Source organism: Lissotriton helveticus, chromosome 8, assembly GCF_964261635.1.
Source record: "Lissotriton helveticus chromosome 8, aLisHel1.1, whole genome shotgun sequence".
Taxonomy (NCBI): domain Eukaryota; kingdom Metazoa; phylum Chordata; class Amphibia; order Caudata; family Salamandridae; genus Lissotriton; species Lissotriton helveticus.
This window is the reverse complement of record NC_136069.1, coordinates 1,469,687,094-1,469,704,795: the sequence shown is the minus strand read 5'-3', so window position 1 is coordinate 1,469,704,795 and position 17,702 is coordinate 1,469,687,094. Positions and strand designations below refer to the sequence as shown.

Genomic DNA, 17,702 nt, shown 5'->3' with positions numbered 1-17,702 from the left:
CACCCTGTCTGCCGCCATTTTCATCGACGGACAATAATAACTGCTCAGGCCAGGGCGGCCCCGGCACAATTTATAATTGCATCAGAGCGCCGGCTGGGGCACGCTGCAGAGCACAGTTCTCCAGAGAATCGCGACGACGAGAGACAGTTGTCACCAGTCGGGTGCCCCGCAGTCAGTGTCAGTCAGTCACAGTGTGCACTATTAAGAAAGCCACTAGGCTCAGTAGTCTATACTTAATATATGATCTCCATGCATGAATTTAACCCTTTGTATCCATGCCTTTGTATGTAAAAATTGTACACGTCAGGAAGAACCAGCATGGTATAAGCACTGTAGGCAGATAGATACACCAAATAAAACGCTATTTTTCCCTACTCTTGTCTTTTGGAGGGGCAGGGAATTGTATGAGGAAAAGTTTAGCGGGTGGGGGAGTTATCGGCTGCTCCTTTAACAGTGTGCAGGTGTTGATATGTTATGTTTATATAACTTTTTTATAACGCATAACTAAACATCCACGGGGCTACCTAATACTCATATGGGATTGGGATAATGCACGTCACACCCGGGCCCCTGCCCCATCCATGACGAGGCCCGCCTACTATTTTGTATAATTTCAGGGGCCCGGCCAGGCCGTACCTGTCCTGACCCATTCCTGCCTGCATGCATGATGCATCAAGAGGCCAGCCGCCAGAGTGAGACTGGCGTCAGTTTAAATTACTGTCACCATCACAGGCCCGGCCGGGGCCCGCCCCGCAATTTGACCGCACCAACACAGTCCTCGAGCCGCAGGGCCCCGTCGTCCGGGGCCCAGAGTCTGACTCTGACAACAACATAGGTGCCTCAGGCTCACGGCTGACGGGCCCCGGCCGGGGCCTCCCACCACCACCATTTCGAATTTCACAATTCAACTGACTTGACTCTCGGGGCCCCGGCCGGGGGCCCCCGCACCATTTCGAAGACTTGCAGGGGCCCCAGCCGGGGGCCCCCTGCCCGCACCATTACGAAGACTCACGCAGGGGCCCCAGCCGGGGCCCCGCACTATTTCGAAGACTCCCAGGGGCCCCGGCTGGCCACTTCAAAGACTCACAGGGGCCCCGACCGGCCACTTCAAAGACTCACAGGGGCCCCGGGCGGGACCCCCGTGCCGCACCATTTCAAATGCTCGCTGGGGCCCCGGCCGGGGCCCGCGCTGCGCACCATTTGTCAGAGCCTACTAGTCTGTGAGGCAGTGCGGCACATGTGTTAAGTCAGGGGGCCGGCGGGGCCCCCTGGAGCGCGGGGCCCAGCGTGGCCCCCCCGCAACGCGGGGGCTGCGGGGGCGTTTGTTACGCCCCTGGATATTGGCCGCCCAGCCAGCACTTCATCTCAGCGTACCTGCTCCTGTACTCCCCAGCTGGTCGTGTGCGCGTGAGGAAAACTACCGTGGGGCGGGACTTCCGTTTCCTGCTGGAAGCCGCGCCCACGGAGTGCCTGCCCAGGAGAGGAGCGGTGGCGGCTGAAGTCCGGAGTGGCGGTAAGTGGGGGCGGGGGGGCGCTCGGTGCACTTGTGGGTGTGTGTGTGCACGCGTGTGTGTATGCGACAGCGGGGGTAGGTTCTCTGTATGTGTGGGTGCGTGCGTGCATGGGCGCTTGTGTGTGTGTGTGTGTGTGTCTGTGTATGCGTCTGTGTATGCGCATGCGTGTTTGGTGAAAGAGCTTCCCGGGAGACAGCAGCTGAGCGCGTTCGCGAGCGCGTGCCCCGCTCAAATAGCCTCCTTGAAGAGGCAATGCGCGCGGCCAGCCCTGTCTCCTGGGAAGCATAGTCACTGACAAAAGATCTCCTGGCGGACACAGCGCTGGCGCGCTGTTAAACGCCAGGAGACCTAAAAAAAGGTAACAAAGTAACGATCCCATGTATGTTTCTGTTCTTAAAATATTAAAAAAAACAACCTGGCCATATTAAAATGTTGCACTAAAAGCGTCGAAAAGCATTGGTGTGAGACCCATTTGTGCCTCGAAGCCTCGAAAAGTTGTAAGATAGGCGCTTGGGCTCCTCTGTAGGATGGAAGAGAGAATATGTGTCTAGGGTCCTCTTTTAAATGTAACATTTAACCCCTGATGTGCTTTTGAGAAGCTTTACCGCGTGTTATGTCATAGGTCACGTGTAGAGCGCCTGCGCCGCCTCAATGCGCTGCTGTACAAAAAACACTTCAAAGAGAGGGGCAGGCATGCTTCCCAATGAGGCTGCCAGCTTACCCTGGATGCTATAAACAAAGAGGGCGTTCGATTAAACCGCTGCTCCAGCACGATTAATCTACATTTTTTCAGCGCCATTAAATCTGATTTTCCAGCACTAATCGTGAAACCCCTGATACAGTGGAGGCGGATTTAATAAAAAACAAGTAAAAAAAATCAGGAAACCACACTAGAGGATTAAGAAGTTCTTCACAAAATATATATTTTATTGTATGTGGCTGGAGAAAAATGTAAATAATTAAAGGGTATGGTCTTTTGAGTAAAATTATGCAAGTACAAATGCTACAGGACAGTTTCCTCTGCTCCCGGCTCCCTTTCTAGTGTTGCCTTTATCGCTCAAACTCATTTGGCGCTGCGTAGGCATTTGAATTTGGTGAAACCCGCATTTACCAAAAATAATATGCATTTGCTTATGCATACGATAAGTAAGGATCGTGTGTAATCGCCTATCCTTTAATTATTAATAATGACCTGGCGATAATAAAGTGTCACAATAAAAGTGGTGAAAAGCATTACTGTGAGACCCTTTGTGCCTCGAAACGTTATTCGATAGGCGCTGGAATGCCTATGCTTACTTGGCAAAACAAAAACAAAACAAAGATGGAAAAGGGGCTTATATTTAAAAACACGTTATCAATTGCGTTCTGATATAATACAGGGAGCGATTTGATTAAGCACAGGGTGGCTTGGTGTGATAAATAGAATATCAATTCTGGATGTCATTTCACAATTGGAACACACGTATATTACTGAAATGAGCCTAGTCGCAATGCACGTGTCATAAGTCTATGTACTGAAATATTTTCCAAGTACTAATTCAAGAGCTTATTTTATTGCATGAGCTTAAAATAGTATAGAGTGCATTGCATGCGTGTTACTTCAATGAGACGGCCAAACAAAATGTGTACATGCTATAATGCCTCTTATAACACACTTTACCTTCACCCCTTCCATTCAACTGTGAAAAGTCTCTTCCTCGTTTTCCACAGGAAATGACGCACCTCCCTATCTTCAAATGATCCCTACGAACAATTGTCACGCTCTCCCACTAAAGCACTCCCATTTGTATGCAAGTTAAATATTTATTATATAAGAAATCTCATTTTCTATGGCTGTTCAAACGTAAAGCGCACTAACAACCATTAGATGGGCGGAGAAGCACAAGATACAATAAAGAAATCATAAGCATGAGCGTGAAAAAAAAGCGAAAGAGAAAGCAGGGTAACCTGACCCAGGAGGGGGGAGGAGGGAGGAGAAATGCGTCTCGGCCGGAGCAGGGGGCGGAGCAGGGAGAGCGGGCTTTGAAATGTACTTCACACGGCCGGCCGGTCGTGAAACTGAAAGCATGGCCGGCCGGCCGTGAAAGCCTTTGATGCCGCAGGGGGTGGAGCGGCACCAGCTGGGAGAGTAGGCAAGGCAGGCGGCTGGGGGCATGTGCACGCGCTTTTAAGCTCAATGCGCATGCGCATTGAGCTTAAATTTCTCGTGCACTGCAAGGAATCGCCACGATTCCTTGCAAGTTGGATAAAGAGTGGATAAGCCACCATAGTCTCGCTTGCTCGATGCGCATGCGCATCGACAGGCGAGACCTAAAAAGTAGTAGACACAAAAATATTAAGGGTATGAGGGGCAAAAAGGGGACAAAATAAAGAATAATGAGGAGGGACTACGCAAAAAATCCAGACAGGTCTAACAGTCCTCATTATCTGTTGTTAGTAAAATAAATCTACATTTGTTGCCTATTTAGGACACGTCGCAGACAAGCCAGGGAGATCGCCGGGAAGATTGCAGACCATCTTGAAGGCTTTTCCACTGATGATGAAGAGACATCAACAGATTCTACTCACTTCAATTTGGAACATGGTTGGAAACCATTTTATTTTGTTAAATGTGTTTAGTCAGTTTGTCAGATTCTACTGCTAATGTATGGTGCTCTAAATTTCCACCTTACTAGATTGTATCAGAAACATGTCAAAATAATATTAACGAAGATCAATACACCTTCTTTGCTCCCCTACCCATTGATATTTACCTCTGCGCTTTTTCAATCTTTCTCCTGCCAATTGCAACTGCATATTTCCGGTTAGGTTTCTTAAAAGAAAGGGCAGCTCAGATTTTTTTTTAACTTGTTTTAATTACGGTGCATTCTTTTTTCCTGAAATAATCCCCTTTGTAGCATAAAACTTCGGCAGGTGTATGCTAGTTAAAGCAGCAACTTCTTTATTCTAGGAATTGCACCTGTATTACACTTTCCAGTTGCCCAGTGACTCTTTCCTCTGGAGCCAGCATACTTTTTTGATTTGTAATGAACAACTTTCAGAAATTTCACTATCATGTACAGAGTCTATGTCCCAGGAATCTGAACGTCTTTGAGTCTTAAAAAGGGTAGTGAAAACTGATGTGGACTTCAATCTCCAAATAAGCAAAGGTTATAGAAGTAGGATGGGCTCCTGCACTTTTCCCAAGTGAGTAGGATAATATCCTTTTCCTACGCACTCAAAAAGAGTATCCTCTGTTCTCCCTGAGCCCAATGATTTGGCTATAGTGAAGCAAAGTGCAGCACAAAGAGATTCATACTTCAGTGGTAGGTATTGCTAAACTGTAACCTCGGATATTGGTTCATCTCCAAAGCTTGCCAGGCTACTAGAATAAGATTTCTTCTGTTACCAAAATGGGAAGCCTTTACAGTTGTTTAAAAAAAAAAACGAAAAAGTTGGTTGTGCGAAGTCACTAAAGAACATCCACATAAAAAGGTACCCTAACACTCTCAAACGTTGTCTCTTGCATGCACCCAGTGTATGTGGGATCATCCTTTGCAATTTCAACTGCATGTGATACATCCACTGCATATGAAGAAAAATAATATTGTACACAGATCAGTACTCCGTGGAACTATGTGTACGAATACATCTTATCCCATTCTACCAGATTGTTCTTCTTTGCACCCAACTCCCTAGAATATAAAGATCGCCAGGCACCTGCCAGCTAGGGGTTTTTAGATGCTAGGCTAGGCTGCTGACATTGTTCCCATATGTTAAACTTAAATACCACATTTTCGGCTTTTAATAATATGGTAACACCCTGACAAAGCCAGTAGACCAGCCTTATTCACACCATTCACCCCCTTATATTGTGATATCGCTTCTAGTGCAGGTGGGGAGATATTGTGGTTATAAGGTCCAGGAGCCACTACAGGTGTGACGTATGAGGTTTCCCCAGAGGAATTTCTATCTCCGTTTGTACAAATTTGTAAGTTAATGCGTAGCAATTAGTGTTGTATGTTAAAAGAAAAAGCACTAACTGGACAAATTAGTGAGTGTTTTTGTTGCTGCATTCCTGCGAGCTGGAGTTATTGGGGTTACTGGCTGACACCACATCCCTTGAGCTTCCATTGAACCGCTCTTCACAATCGTGAGAATAAATTGGTACAATGGGGTACTTGGTTCCTAGTAAGGAGACAGTTATGGACTTATTACTTCTGAAGGACAAAAAACCCGATTCTTCCAATACTATGAATACTATACTAATAAATACGAACGTTCTGATCCTCACAAAAGTTACTTGAAATGCCTGATCCTATTCACAAACGTGCTATGCCAACCAGAAGACCAATATCCATGTTGTCTTCTGTAGTCCTTTCAGGCACAAGCTCCATGGGTGGTTTTTGCAAGAGGTCAGCTGTTTTATTTCAATCGGACAAGAACTGTCAATTCCTTTGGGAACTCTGAGGAGAATTTACCTCATAGGCATGCTTCAAAGGCATCCGTTGACCTAGGAGTAGTTTCTTTGCATTTTTCAAAGTTTTTTTCATTTAACCGCATGCGCGCTAGCGGTTCTCCCGCTGCGCGCTGCGATTTTAAAAAACCCACGTTACGTGACGAGCTCAGCTCGTCATTCGCGTAGCGCAGGTTACGCCCATGACGAGCTGAGCTAGTCATGAGCGCCGAAGGGGTTAAGTAAAGAACACTTCACAACAGATGCGTACCCTCGCTGTCACTTCCAGGGTAGCCTCAGTTGCCTCGTGTAGCTTCATTCCCATAAATATTATTTGCAAGGAAGCTGCAATCTATTTGAAGAGGCTGACTGTAAGTAAGGCTCTTAGGGAAGGCTTGGTATGTTGGACCAAAGACAAACTGAAGTGCCACTTGTGCTTCTTTGACCTTACTGGTACAGTCTTGGTGTTCTTCAATACCATATACGTTTCTTAATTTACACTTTTATTGATTAGACCACCATGTAAATGTACTTAAATGCAATAAAAAAAACAGTACCTAAAATCCATGAAGAGCAAAGTTACACCCCCTTGCAGCTTGTAGTGCTTTTTTTTGGACCAATACATTTCATACAAAATGTAGAGATCACTGTGGTCCCATATCTGAAAGAAACAGGTTAGTATTAGATTCCTTACCTTAGAATATCCCCAGGCGTCAGTCTGGATCCGGAAACTTTTGCGTAGCAGTACCCCTGCGCGTCGGTAGGCGTCGTCTGCAGTCGTCCCCTGCGGCTCCGCGTCGTCGGCGTCGTGCGCCGTGATGACATCGCTGGAGTATATAGACGCCGCCTCCGCGCGCTGACGTCAGTTCTTCTTTTTTCCGCGCCAGTTAGCGCAGATCCGAAGAGCAGTACTCCGGTCTTTTGACCAAGTTTTGATAAACTCTAACTTCTTTTAGGTGCCGGTAGGATGCCCGGTTTTAAGAGTTGTGACGGGTGCGACCGCCTGATGTCGGTCACCGACCACCATCGACTCTGCCTCCGGTGTCTGGGCGCGGACCACGACGTGGAGTCCTGCGTCGACTGCCGGGCCTTGACGGGTAAGGCTAGACGGGAGCGGTCCCGCAAGCTGCTCGAGCTCCGGGTGTCGGCCCCACGTCGAGAGCGGTCCTGGTCCGGTCGGAGGTCGAGGGAGGGGTCGAAAGAGCGGTCGCGGAGCCGCCACGAGCGCTCCGGAAGTCGTCACCATTCCTCCGGTTCCTCAGGTAAGCGACACAAGAAGTCGGGGCGTCATCATCGTACCCCCGACTCCCGCGCGATGCGGCCTGGGGTTCGGGTGGCCCCACCCCCGCGGCCCCGTGTGGGTCGCCGACGCCTCCATACCTGCCGGTCCCTGGGCAAGGCGCGTCGCGTGAGGAGGTAGAGGAGTTCCTCATGGCCATGAGGGCGCTGTCTCCTCCGGCGGGGCCTACGGCACCTGCGGGCCCGTCGGTCCCGTCTGGGGGCCCGAGCGGTTCGGGTGCACCTGCCCCGACGCCGCCGGCGGTTCCGGCCCCGGCGCCGCTGGGCCCTTCAGGGTCGTCGCCGGCTGGTCAACTGGCCTCTCCGGCGCCGATTCCATCGGGGCAACCCGTGGTGCCGGCCCCGCGTGGCGCCGTGACTCCGACGCCGGTTCCGGCCGGCGTCGGGGCTCCGGCGGCGCCACTGCCATTCCCTCTCCGAATCCGGACGCGGAGTCGGACCGGCATCGTCCGACGCCGAGTCCGGTGCCGTTGGGGCCCATTGGCTCCGAGGAGCCGGTCTATATCGTTGATTCCAACTATGGCGATGAGGACGATTATGGAGAGGGTTGGGAGGGGTCTGAGGACCCTCTGTCACGAGAATGCCAGTACGATGTGGACTGGCAAGGTGAATTGGGTGATGCCAGTGGCCTGGACGACTCGCCTAACCCTGGGTTTGTCTCGCCTCCCACTGTGGCGTCGGAGGCTGGGGCTGCCTATTCGGTGGTACTGATGAGGGCTGCCAAGGCCTTGAGCCTTGAGCTCCCCGTCGCTAAGGTGAAGCCTAACATCCTCACTGAGGTATTCAAACCGCAGTCATGTCCACAGGAGCCTCTGCTGCCGTTTAATGACGCCTTGACGGATGTCCTTTTGGGCACGTGGTCCAGGCCCGCTTCCGGTTCACCTGTGGATCGGAACGTTGCCAGGCGCCACCGTCCGTGTGCGGACGACCCTGCCTTCCTATCCACCCATCCCTCCCCTGAGAGTCTGGTGATCCAGGCCTCCACTTCCCAGTCCGCATTCCCGACGGCCCCGCCCGATCGGGAATCTAAGCGGTATGACCAGTACGGCAAGAAGGTCTTCTCGTCTCTGAGTCTGGGACTGCGGTCTTGCAACACCGCGTGCCTCTTGGGCCGCTATACCCACTCTCTGTGGGATACGGTCGCAGAGTGCCTGCCGCAATGCCCGCAGGAGGTACGGGACAAGCTCGGCCAGGCTTTGGTTGAAGGCCGAGACGCGGCGAGGTATTCCATACGGTGTGGTCTTGACACAACCGACTCGCTGGGCAGAGCGATGTCCACGACGGTGGCGATTCGTCGCCATGCTTGGCTGAGATCCGCCAACTTCTCGCCGGATGTCCAGAATGCCCTGATGGACATGCCATTCGATGGCGACAAAGCGGACAACGCGCTTGAGCGCTTCAAGGACTCCAGGGTCACAGCCAAGTCCTTGGGTCTCTCGACCCAGCGCCAGCAAACGGGTTCGTTTCGCTCCTTTCGTGGCCACGGAAGGGGCGGTCCCACACGTGCTGCCAGCCACGCACCGCAGAACGCTCCTCAGCGCGGTGGCGGCCGTGGATTCCGCCGTGGTGGCGGTCGGGGACAGCGTTGAGGTCAGTCCACACCTCCCCCCGCAGCAGCCTCCAAATCCTCCTAGTCCGAGCTTTCAGGCCCATGTGACGCCAGTGGGTGGCAGGGTTCGCCATCACCACTCCCGCTGGCGCACTATCACATCGGACAGGTGGGTGCTGCAGCTCGTCCGAAGGGGCTACTCCCTCCCCTTCGAGACCACTCCTCCAGCCATGCCACCGCAGAACCACCGTGTGTCGGGGGACCACTTGACACTTCTGCAGGAGGAAGTTACGGCCCTCTTGGCCAAGGGGGCCATCGAGCGCGTTCCTGGGCCAGAAGTAGGGTGTGGTTGCTACTCCCACTACTTTCTGGTGCCCAAGAAGGACAAAGGGGGCCTACGTCCTATCTTGGACCTACGGAACGTCAACGGCTTCCTCCGGAAGGAGAAGTTCAAGATGTTGACTTTGGCTCAGGTCTTGGCTGCTCTAGACCCACAAGACTGGATGGTAGCGTTGAACTTGCAGGATGCGTATTTTCACATCCCCGTCCTGCCGGCCCACCGGCGTTACCTGCGGTTCACGGTAGGCCACGAGCACTTTCAGTTTATCGTGCTCCCATTCGGCCTTACCAGCGCCCCACGGGTGTTCACGAAAGTGATGGCGGTGGTCGCAGCTCATCTGCGCCGGTTAGGGGTTTCAGTCTTCCCCTACCTCGACGACTGGTTGTTGAAGGCGGGCTCGCCCCAGACAGTCGTCCACCACCTTCAGATGACGGCAGACCTCCTGCACGAGCTGGGGTTTTCCATCAATGTGCCGAAATCACACCTGTGTCCCTCTCAAAAGCTCCTTTTCATCGGAGCGGTTCTCGACTCGGCGCAGTTTCGGGTTTATCCTCCGGAACGGCGGGTCCGGGATATTCAGGCCTTGATTCCCATCTTTCAGCCGCTGTCCCGGGTCTCGGTCAGGTTGACTCTGCGGCTTCTGGGGCTGATGGCCTCCTGCATCCTTCTGGTGCATCACGCCAGGTGGCGGATGCGGGCTCTGCAGTGGGACCTGAAGTTTCAGTGGGCCCAGCATCAAGGCAACCTATCCGACCATGTCCTGATCTCGGAGGGCACTGCGAGACAGTTGCAGTGGTGGCTTACGGACCGCGATTGGGTCAGAGGCAGATCCCTCTCCCTTCCCCAACCGGAGCACGTAGTTGTGACGGACGCGTCTCTCCAGGGCTGGGGAGGCCACTTGGGAGAGACGGAGATCAGAGGCATCTGGTCTCCGGCGGAGTCCCGGCTCCATATCAACATGTTGGAGCTGCGGGCGATTCGCCTAGCACTGAAGGCATTCCTCCCATTTGTCAACGGGAGTGTGGTGCAGTTGTTCACAGACAACACCACCGCCATGTGGTACTGCAACAAACAGGGCGGTGTGGGGTCGTGGACCCTTTGCCAGGAGGCTCTGCGTCTCTGGCAATGGCTGGAACGTCCGAGCGTGACTCTGACGGTTCAACACCTGGCAGGTTCTCTGAACGCCAGGGCGGACGAACTCAGCCGTCGGTGCTCGGTGGATCACGAATGGCGTCTGAACTCGGACGTGGCGAGAGGCCTCTTTCTGCAATGGGGAGAGCCTTGGTTAGATCTATTCGCCACAGAAGAGAACGCGCAATGTCATCAGTTCTGCGCGTTGGAGTTTCCAAGACGGCACTCGCACGGCGACGCCTTTCGGGGCTTGTGGAGCTGCGGTCTGTTGTACGCCTTTCCGCCTATACCACTTCTGCCCAGAGTGCTGAAGAAGATCAGGCGCGACCGGGCCCAAGTTATCCTTGTGGCTCCGGACTGGGCTCGAAGATACTGGTATCCCGAGCTACTCAGCATGTCAGTCGGTCCCTCGATCCGCCTGCCCCTTCAGGAGGACCTTCTGTCGCAGCAGCAGGGGACGGTCCTCCACCCGAACCTGTCCAGCCTCCACCTCCATGCGTGGAGATTGAGCGGCGACAGTTGAGGCCATTCGACTTGCCTCCTGAAGTCTGTGATGTGATTCTGGCAGCCAGGCGTCCCTCCACAAAGTCGGTATACGCCTGCCGGTGGAACAGATTTGTGGCATGGTGCACAGCAAAGGCTGTGGATCCCCTTTCTGCCCCTCTTTCCGAGGTTCTCCTCTTCCTTCTTTCTCTTGCCCAGCAGGGCTCTGCTCTGGGCACTATCAAGGGCTACCTTTCTGCCCTTTCCGTCTTCTTAAGGCTACCTGATCAGCCATCTTTATTCAAGTCCCCTATTGTACTGAGATTCTTGAAAGGCATCACGCACATGTATCCACCTGTTCCGTTCGTGATGCCTCAGTGGGACTTGAACCTGGTTCTGACATTCTTGATGTGTGCTCCCTTTGAGCCGCTTCATTCCTGTCCTCTCCGTCTTCTCACTTTAAAGACGGCCTTCCTGGTTGCCATCACCTCTGCTAGGAGAGTGAGTGAGCTCCAGGCTCTTTCTGTTAAACCTCCTTTCTTGTCCGTTCATCCTGACAAGGTGGTTCTTAGGACTAGACCTTCTTTCCTGCCCAAAGTAGTTTCTGCTTTTCACATCGGGCAGTCCATCACCTTACCCTCCTTCTTCCCGCCTCCGCATCCTTCAAAAGATGAAGAGCGGCTCCATCGTCTGGACCCAAAACGTGCGCTTTCATTTTATATGGATCGCACACGCCAGTTCCGGGTGGATGACCAACTGTTTGTTGGCTACGTGGGTGAGAAGAAGGGAAGGGCGGTACTGACACGAACCATCTCTCGGTGGGTCGTCCTGTGCATCAAAGCATGCTACTCTTTGGCTCGGAAGGAGCCTCCTGTTGGGCTGAGGGCCCATTCCACTCGGGCCACGGCGGCCACTACTGCCCTGGGCCGGGGAGTTCCTTTGCAGGACATTTGCCAGGCGGCTACGTGGGCCTCGCTGCACACCTTTGCGAGGCATTACTGCCTGGACAGTCAAGTCCGGAGGGACGGCTTCTTTGGCCGTTCGGTTCTCCAGGACTTTCTGGTGTAGGATTGTATTGGTTCGCAGACCCACCACCGGGGTTGGTATTGCTGGGGTATCTATTCTAAGGTAAGGAATCTAATACTAACCTGTTTCTTTCAGATGAACAAGTTACTTACCTTCGGTAACGATATATCTGTAAGAAACAGTAGTTAGTATTAGATTCCTTACCGCCCCGCCCATCCTCCCCGTTCTGCGAACTGATACCTAGGGTTAAGGACATCCCTTTCAGGGCCCTAGTTTCACATGGCACCAGTGTTGGTTCTCACATGGCTCTGCGTGTTCTGGCGCGGAAAAGCTGTGTGCAAAGAACTGACGTCAGCGCGCGGAGGCGGCGTCTATATACTCCAGCGACGTCATCACGGCGCACGACGCCGACGACGCGGAGCCACAGGGGACGCCTGCAGACGACGCCTACCGACGCGCAGGGGTACTGCTACGCAAAAGTTTCCGGATCCAGACTGACGCCTGGGGATATTCTAAGGTAAGGAATCTAATACTAACTACTGTTTCTTACAGATATATCGTTACCGAAGGTAAGTAACTTGTTCATTAATATATAGGTGAAATTTAATTAGGTACACAATACATGGCACCTCTGTGGGCGCATCATTTGCTTACATTCATTTGTTGCTATTTGTTTGGTTTTCAAATTGTATTAATGCGCATATATTTTTGTTTGTTTTAGAGCGTATTTTAAAGGAGTCGAGTAAAGTATTTGAAGATGTTCTGGACAATTTCTACTCAATCGACTACATCAAATCTCAGTTTGAAACATGGCGCTCCCTTTACTATGTGTCCTACAAGGAAGCCTATATAGGTCTTTGTTTACCTAAGCTTTTAAACCCTTTAATAAGACTGCAGCTTCTAACATGGATGCCATTAGAGGTGAGAAACTAATGTTGTCCTATATTTACTACTTTGGATCGGCCTAAATGATTGCCAATTAACCTTTATCTGATCTAGATTATTCACATGAGCCTAGCTGGATCCTTTAACGTGTACTAATAAAAACTGAAAATAAAAAGAACAAGTAAATAAATCTTCAATTTGAGCAGAAACAGAAATCGGAGACTGCACAGTAAATAATGTACATCCATGTAGAGACACCAGCCTTCACAGTACACTTTATCAGCCTGGCGCCTCGCTTATATTTGTGGACAGACCAGAGTTAACCCATCACACTAAGGTTCTTATTGAGGACTTGCTTCTTCAGAGACTGCTGAATAGGTTCTGTCGTCTCTCATCCTAGTCCATGAATTGGTTAAGCTTGATATGGAGGGTGCACCAGTGAGAATGGGCTGCCCATGTGAAAATAAAAACAAAGTCCCTCTGCTAAGATATAGACTAAAACAGTGAGACCCAAGCATGTTGACTGCATATCCAAGGACTGTACATATCTGTTAAAACAATCAAACCAACCTATCTGATTTTCTTTATATTATGGATCCTTGCAAAATTGCCATTATAACTGAAGTCCTAGAATATTTGTAGTTCGTGCTTAATAGTAGAATTAGGTGCTAATTGATAAATTGGTAGGATAGTGTTTTGTATTGCCTTTATTTTTGCAGTCCACATCTGTGAGTTTGCAACCATGTAGCTTATACTCCTCCTGAGATATTCCTTATTGGGCATCCTTTACTTCCGATTTTGAAAATCACATTGGAAAAATGAAAATTAGTTTAAAAATTCAAAGGGAAAAACATGAATCTCAAACCCTTTTTATTTAGAGGGAAAAAATAAAACTGTAGTTTTCGTAGCCATGGAATCTCAAAAGGAAAATTGAGCTGTCACTTTTGTTATGTTATAAAAGCTCTTCTATAGCGCACGGCTACTCACAAGAGTGTCCCGGCGCTTTGGCAAAGAGAGAAAAGTCAGTACATAACACATTGCTCTACGCAGGTGGCAAAGATATTACTGGGCGAAAAGCCACGTCTTCAGATCTTTTCGAAAGGCAAGCAGATTGGACATCGATCGCAGAGCAATTGGGAGCTCGTTCCAACAGCAAGGGGCCAGATAGCGAAAAGAGCGGCCTCCAGTACGGGCACGCTTAATTATGGGGACAATAGCTTTAGCTTGTTGTGCAGACCTCAAGGCTCTCTTTGGGACATGAAAAGCCATCCGTTTCCGGAGATACTTAGGGCCGATGTGATGAAGGGCTTTATAGGCCAGAGTCAAGATTTTAAAAGTGACTCTCTTGGCGATGGGAAGCCAATGCAGTTTCTCAAGCAGCTCTGACGCGCGTGCCCTTCGCGGCAGTCCAAAGATAGCTCTAGCGGCCGAGTTTTGCACAACCTGCAAACGAGCTAAGAGATATTTGGGGAGGCCTAGGTAGAGGGCATTTGCGTAGTCAAGCCGCGAACCTATCAGGGCTTGAACTATGATTTTTTTGTGTTGGAGAGATATTAGGGGGAGGAATTTCCGCATCATCTTCAACATGCCAAAGCACTTTCCAGTCAATCCTATGACCTGGGGTCTGAAAGGTCTATATCGCATAGGATGCCCAGATTTTTGGCTTTTAGCGAGGTTTCCCCAGGCGGTGCCATATCCTGTGGCCACCATGACCTCCACTCAGGATTAGGTGGACTTCCAAAGAAAAGCAACTCCGACTTATCAGAGTTGCATTTCAGGCTATGTCTCTGAAACCACTCAAACACGGCTTCTAGACACTCCCTAATCTGATTGCCGTCAAAATCTTCACCCTTGTTACACGTGAAAAGTAGCTGGGTGTCGTCAGCATAGGATATGATCTTGGCACCAAAAGACTCCGCTACCTCCGCCAGAGGAGCCATGTAGACTTTTAGGCCCACAAAGGAGCTCCATCGCGTCTCAAAATCCAAAAGAGGTTCGGTTGACTTTATTTAGACATTACACTACATCAGGGAATTTCAAACCCTGTTGTTTGGGTGAACAGTCAAGCCCATCCTACATATGTGTCAATTTTGCTGAACCACTTCGAAACAAGGGTTGTGGCCATTCAGAGTTTTTTTTAACTTCAGTTTTTGTTGACTGAAAGTCTTCACAAAACAACAAACAAATTCCATGTTTTGTGCAAAGAAACTTGTTTAACATGTGAATGCAGTTGTAAAAAAATGTTTGTAAAATCTTTTTTTGTGTAGCAATCTGCAATACAAGATGGGTAACTTGACATGCTGTGGCTTTTGCACACTTCGAGAGTGAAGTTTTAAACTGTACCCACTCTTATTCAAAATGTGGTGCTGAAATAGTTTGCGTTAATTTCAGTTAATCTTGCCCACGTTCTTAGAGTTTGTGGGGTACAGTTATGCTTTTATCATGTGTTGTATAAATAAACTAGGTTTTTCTACTCGTTTTGCGTATACAAAACTGTGTTGGCATTTTTGCAGGCTAGGTGCTGTGACTTTGAGAAGATGCTGTGGTTTGAATCATTGCTGTTCTATGGTTGTGAAGAATCTGAGCAAGACAAAGAGGATGTAGATATTGCTCTCTTGCCAAACTTGGTTGAAAAATTGATACTTCCTAAACTGGCAGGTACAGTATGTTTTAATAGTGCCTCTCTGTCTTCTAACAAACTGCCCCTAAAATATGGAAATGTTTGGTGCGGTCTTTCACTACTGGTACAGATTATTAATGCTGGCTGTAGCAACAGCAGGTAGGGCTGGGGCAAAGTCAATGGGCGTCTTGAGTCTTCTCTGCACAGCGTCTTCTTCATCCTCTCTTCTGAGGTTGCCAGGAAATGGTTTCAGGTCTGTGGGAGACACCTAAATTCTAGATTATGGGGTGTTACAGGTAAGTAGCAGGTAGGGACCAATGGGTTCCTTAACTGGGGTGGCTACACCAACTATTATGCCTCCCGTAAGTTGGGTACCATGGGTCTTCTCTTGGCCAAACATAGGCTGGCAATGAGGTGGATGCGGGGGCCTTTACCCACACTGGCCGAGTGGGAAAGACCCCCGCAACACCCAGTCAGATGTGTACAACGACCTGCTCCCACCTTCTTCCCGTCCCTTAAGTTTTTGGGGCCTTTTCGCTCAATATCAGGAAGCCATTTGTTCCGTTGCTGGAGCACAGACAGACAGACTAAAGTTGTGTGTATATAATTTACAATTTATCTGCTGTATCATTATAGTGGCGATGCCGTTGACCCCTGAGATGCAACTGTGGTGTGATTGCTTATTTAACTAGTATATGTCCCCTTGGGGGGACGCCACTGTTGATACGATGATGCTCGGTACAAGGAAAGTTAAATTCCCCTCTTACCCCCTTCTATATTATTCAGTGGTATTTTGTGTAAAATGTAAATGTAAATTGATACTTGTATAGCGCACTACTCACCCGCAAGGGTCTCAAGGCGCTTGTACGAATACCGCTGTGGAACCCATCCTGGCTTTCCCTGTGAGGTGTCCACTCCTGGGCACCCCCAAGGTGAAGCCAGGCATCCTTAGCGTTGTGGGGGCCGTTGTGGAGATTAAGCAAGCTATTGCCCAGAGTCGCAGAGTGGGACTCCGTGATTAGAGTAGGCACCGAGGCGAGAATTATCAGGTCTGCGGACATTGAGCCCAAGACCCGCCGAGGCAGGAATTGAACCCTGGTCCGGGCCAGACCTCTGCATCAGGGTCTGCCGCTCTAACCATTGAGCCACACTTCTCCACTGTGCACTGTACGAGACATGTGTATCTTTATTTTCCTTTTTTTTCTTCTTTTCTTTTCATTATAAGTGAATGTATATTTTGTTTCTTGCAAAAAGTTAAATTAATTAATTAATTTAAAAAAACTATTATGCCTCCCTCCTGTGGGAGCGGGGCTTAGCTCTAGCCCTAATTGGACAAGTCCACCATCTTCAAGAATGTGCTTTTCTTCACCTTCAGCACCTGAGGGGTGGAGTTGGCGAAGGGCACACCTCCTATTCTTCCTAAGTTTTCCCACCGGTTCTCTCGCTCAAAAGTAGGGGGTGGACCTGGGGATTGCCAACTGCTGCTAGCTGCAGAGGCTTGGGTCTCATTGTAAAGGGTTGCAGGCCTTTGAAGTTTACCTCCCGGGCACTGTGCCCATCATGGGGGAGGAGGTGTGATACTTCCGCCCAGGATGTGCTATGTTTCTGGTTACAGAGAGTAGTGACTCTCACCCCAGGAGTCTAAAAATATGTCTGGTGGTGGCACGCTGCCTAAAGCCAGTCATAGACCACACCAGGGTTGATAGGTTTTCAGGGGACACCTCTGAGCTGCCCTGAGTGCATGGTTTAATAAATCCATCACTGGCATCTGTGTCGGTGTATTAAAAGGAGTTTTTTTATACCAAGCACTCCTGGGTACAGGGAAGCCGTTATGATGCGGGGGGACTAGAGTTGTCAAGACCCATGACTGCCCTGGCACTTAGAATATCTAAGAAGAGACTTAAATATTGTAGGAACATATCTGATAATGCAGATATGTCCACCCCTGTGAAATAGTGCACCTTGCCTTAGGGTTGTAGGGTCTGCAAGAGGGGTGACTTACCTATACTTTATGCAGTGCTTGTTGGCATGGCACACAGGCTGTGTGCCATGTCGACTTTGTCCTTTTTCACTGCACCAAGGCTTGCAAGCTACAGGGGAGGGGATCCCAGGGCACCCTCTTAAGTTCCCATGCCCTAGGTACCAAGCATACCATTTACTAGGGACTTGCAGGGGGCTAAAGTTACTAATTGTGGAACTGTTTTAGGGAAAAAACACTGGTGCTGGGGGACAGGATTAGCAGATACCATTCAAAGTTGCACCAGATATCAGGCACAAAGTGGGGGGTACTGAAACAGAACCCCATTTTCTCAAGTGGTCATTAATACGTTAAAACTCCCAGTGTCACTCTGGTGCCCTGAATCCACAATATCACGTTCTGCACTGAGCAAGGGCTCAACATTTTTAAAGTGTTTGTTTGA

The 17,702-nt window shown here is 50.0% G+C and overlaps 1 protein-coding gene across 2 annotated transcripts in view; it reads left to right on the top strand.

Annotated features, from left to right (window-relative positions):
- The window catches only part of PAXBP1 (PAX3 and PAX7 binding protein 1), a 275,887-nt gene that overhangs the window by 125,144 nt on the left and 133,041 nt on the right, over window positions 1-17,702 (top strand). For both annotated transcript variants that reach the window (XM_078658411.1, XM_078658410.1), the window contains exons 10-12: window positions 3,983-4,098; window positions 12,499-12,698; window positions 15,176-15,320. In XM_078658411.1, the coding sequence (XP_078514537.1) occupies window positions 3,983-4,098; window positions 12,499-12,698; window positions 15,176-15,320 (461 nt within the window). The remainder of the gene's footprint in view (window positions 1-3,982; window positions 4,099-12,498; window positions 12,699-15,175; window positions 15,321-17,702) is intronic.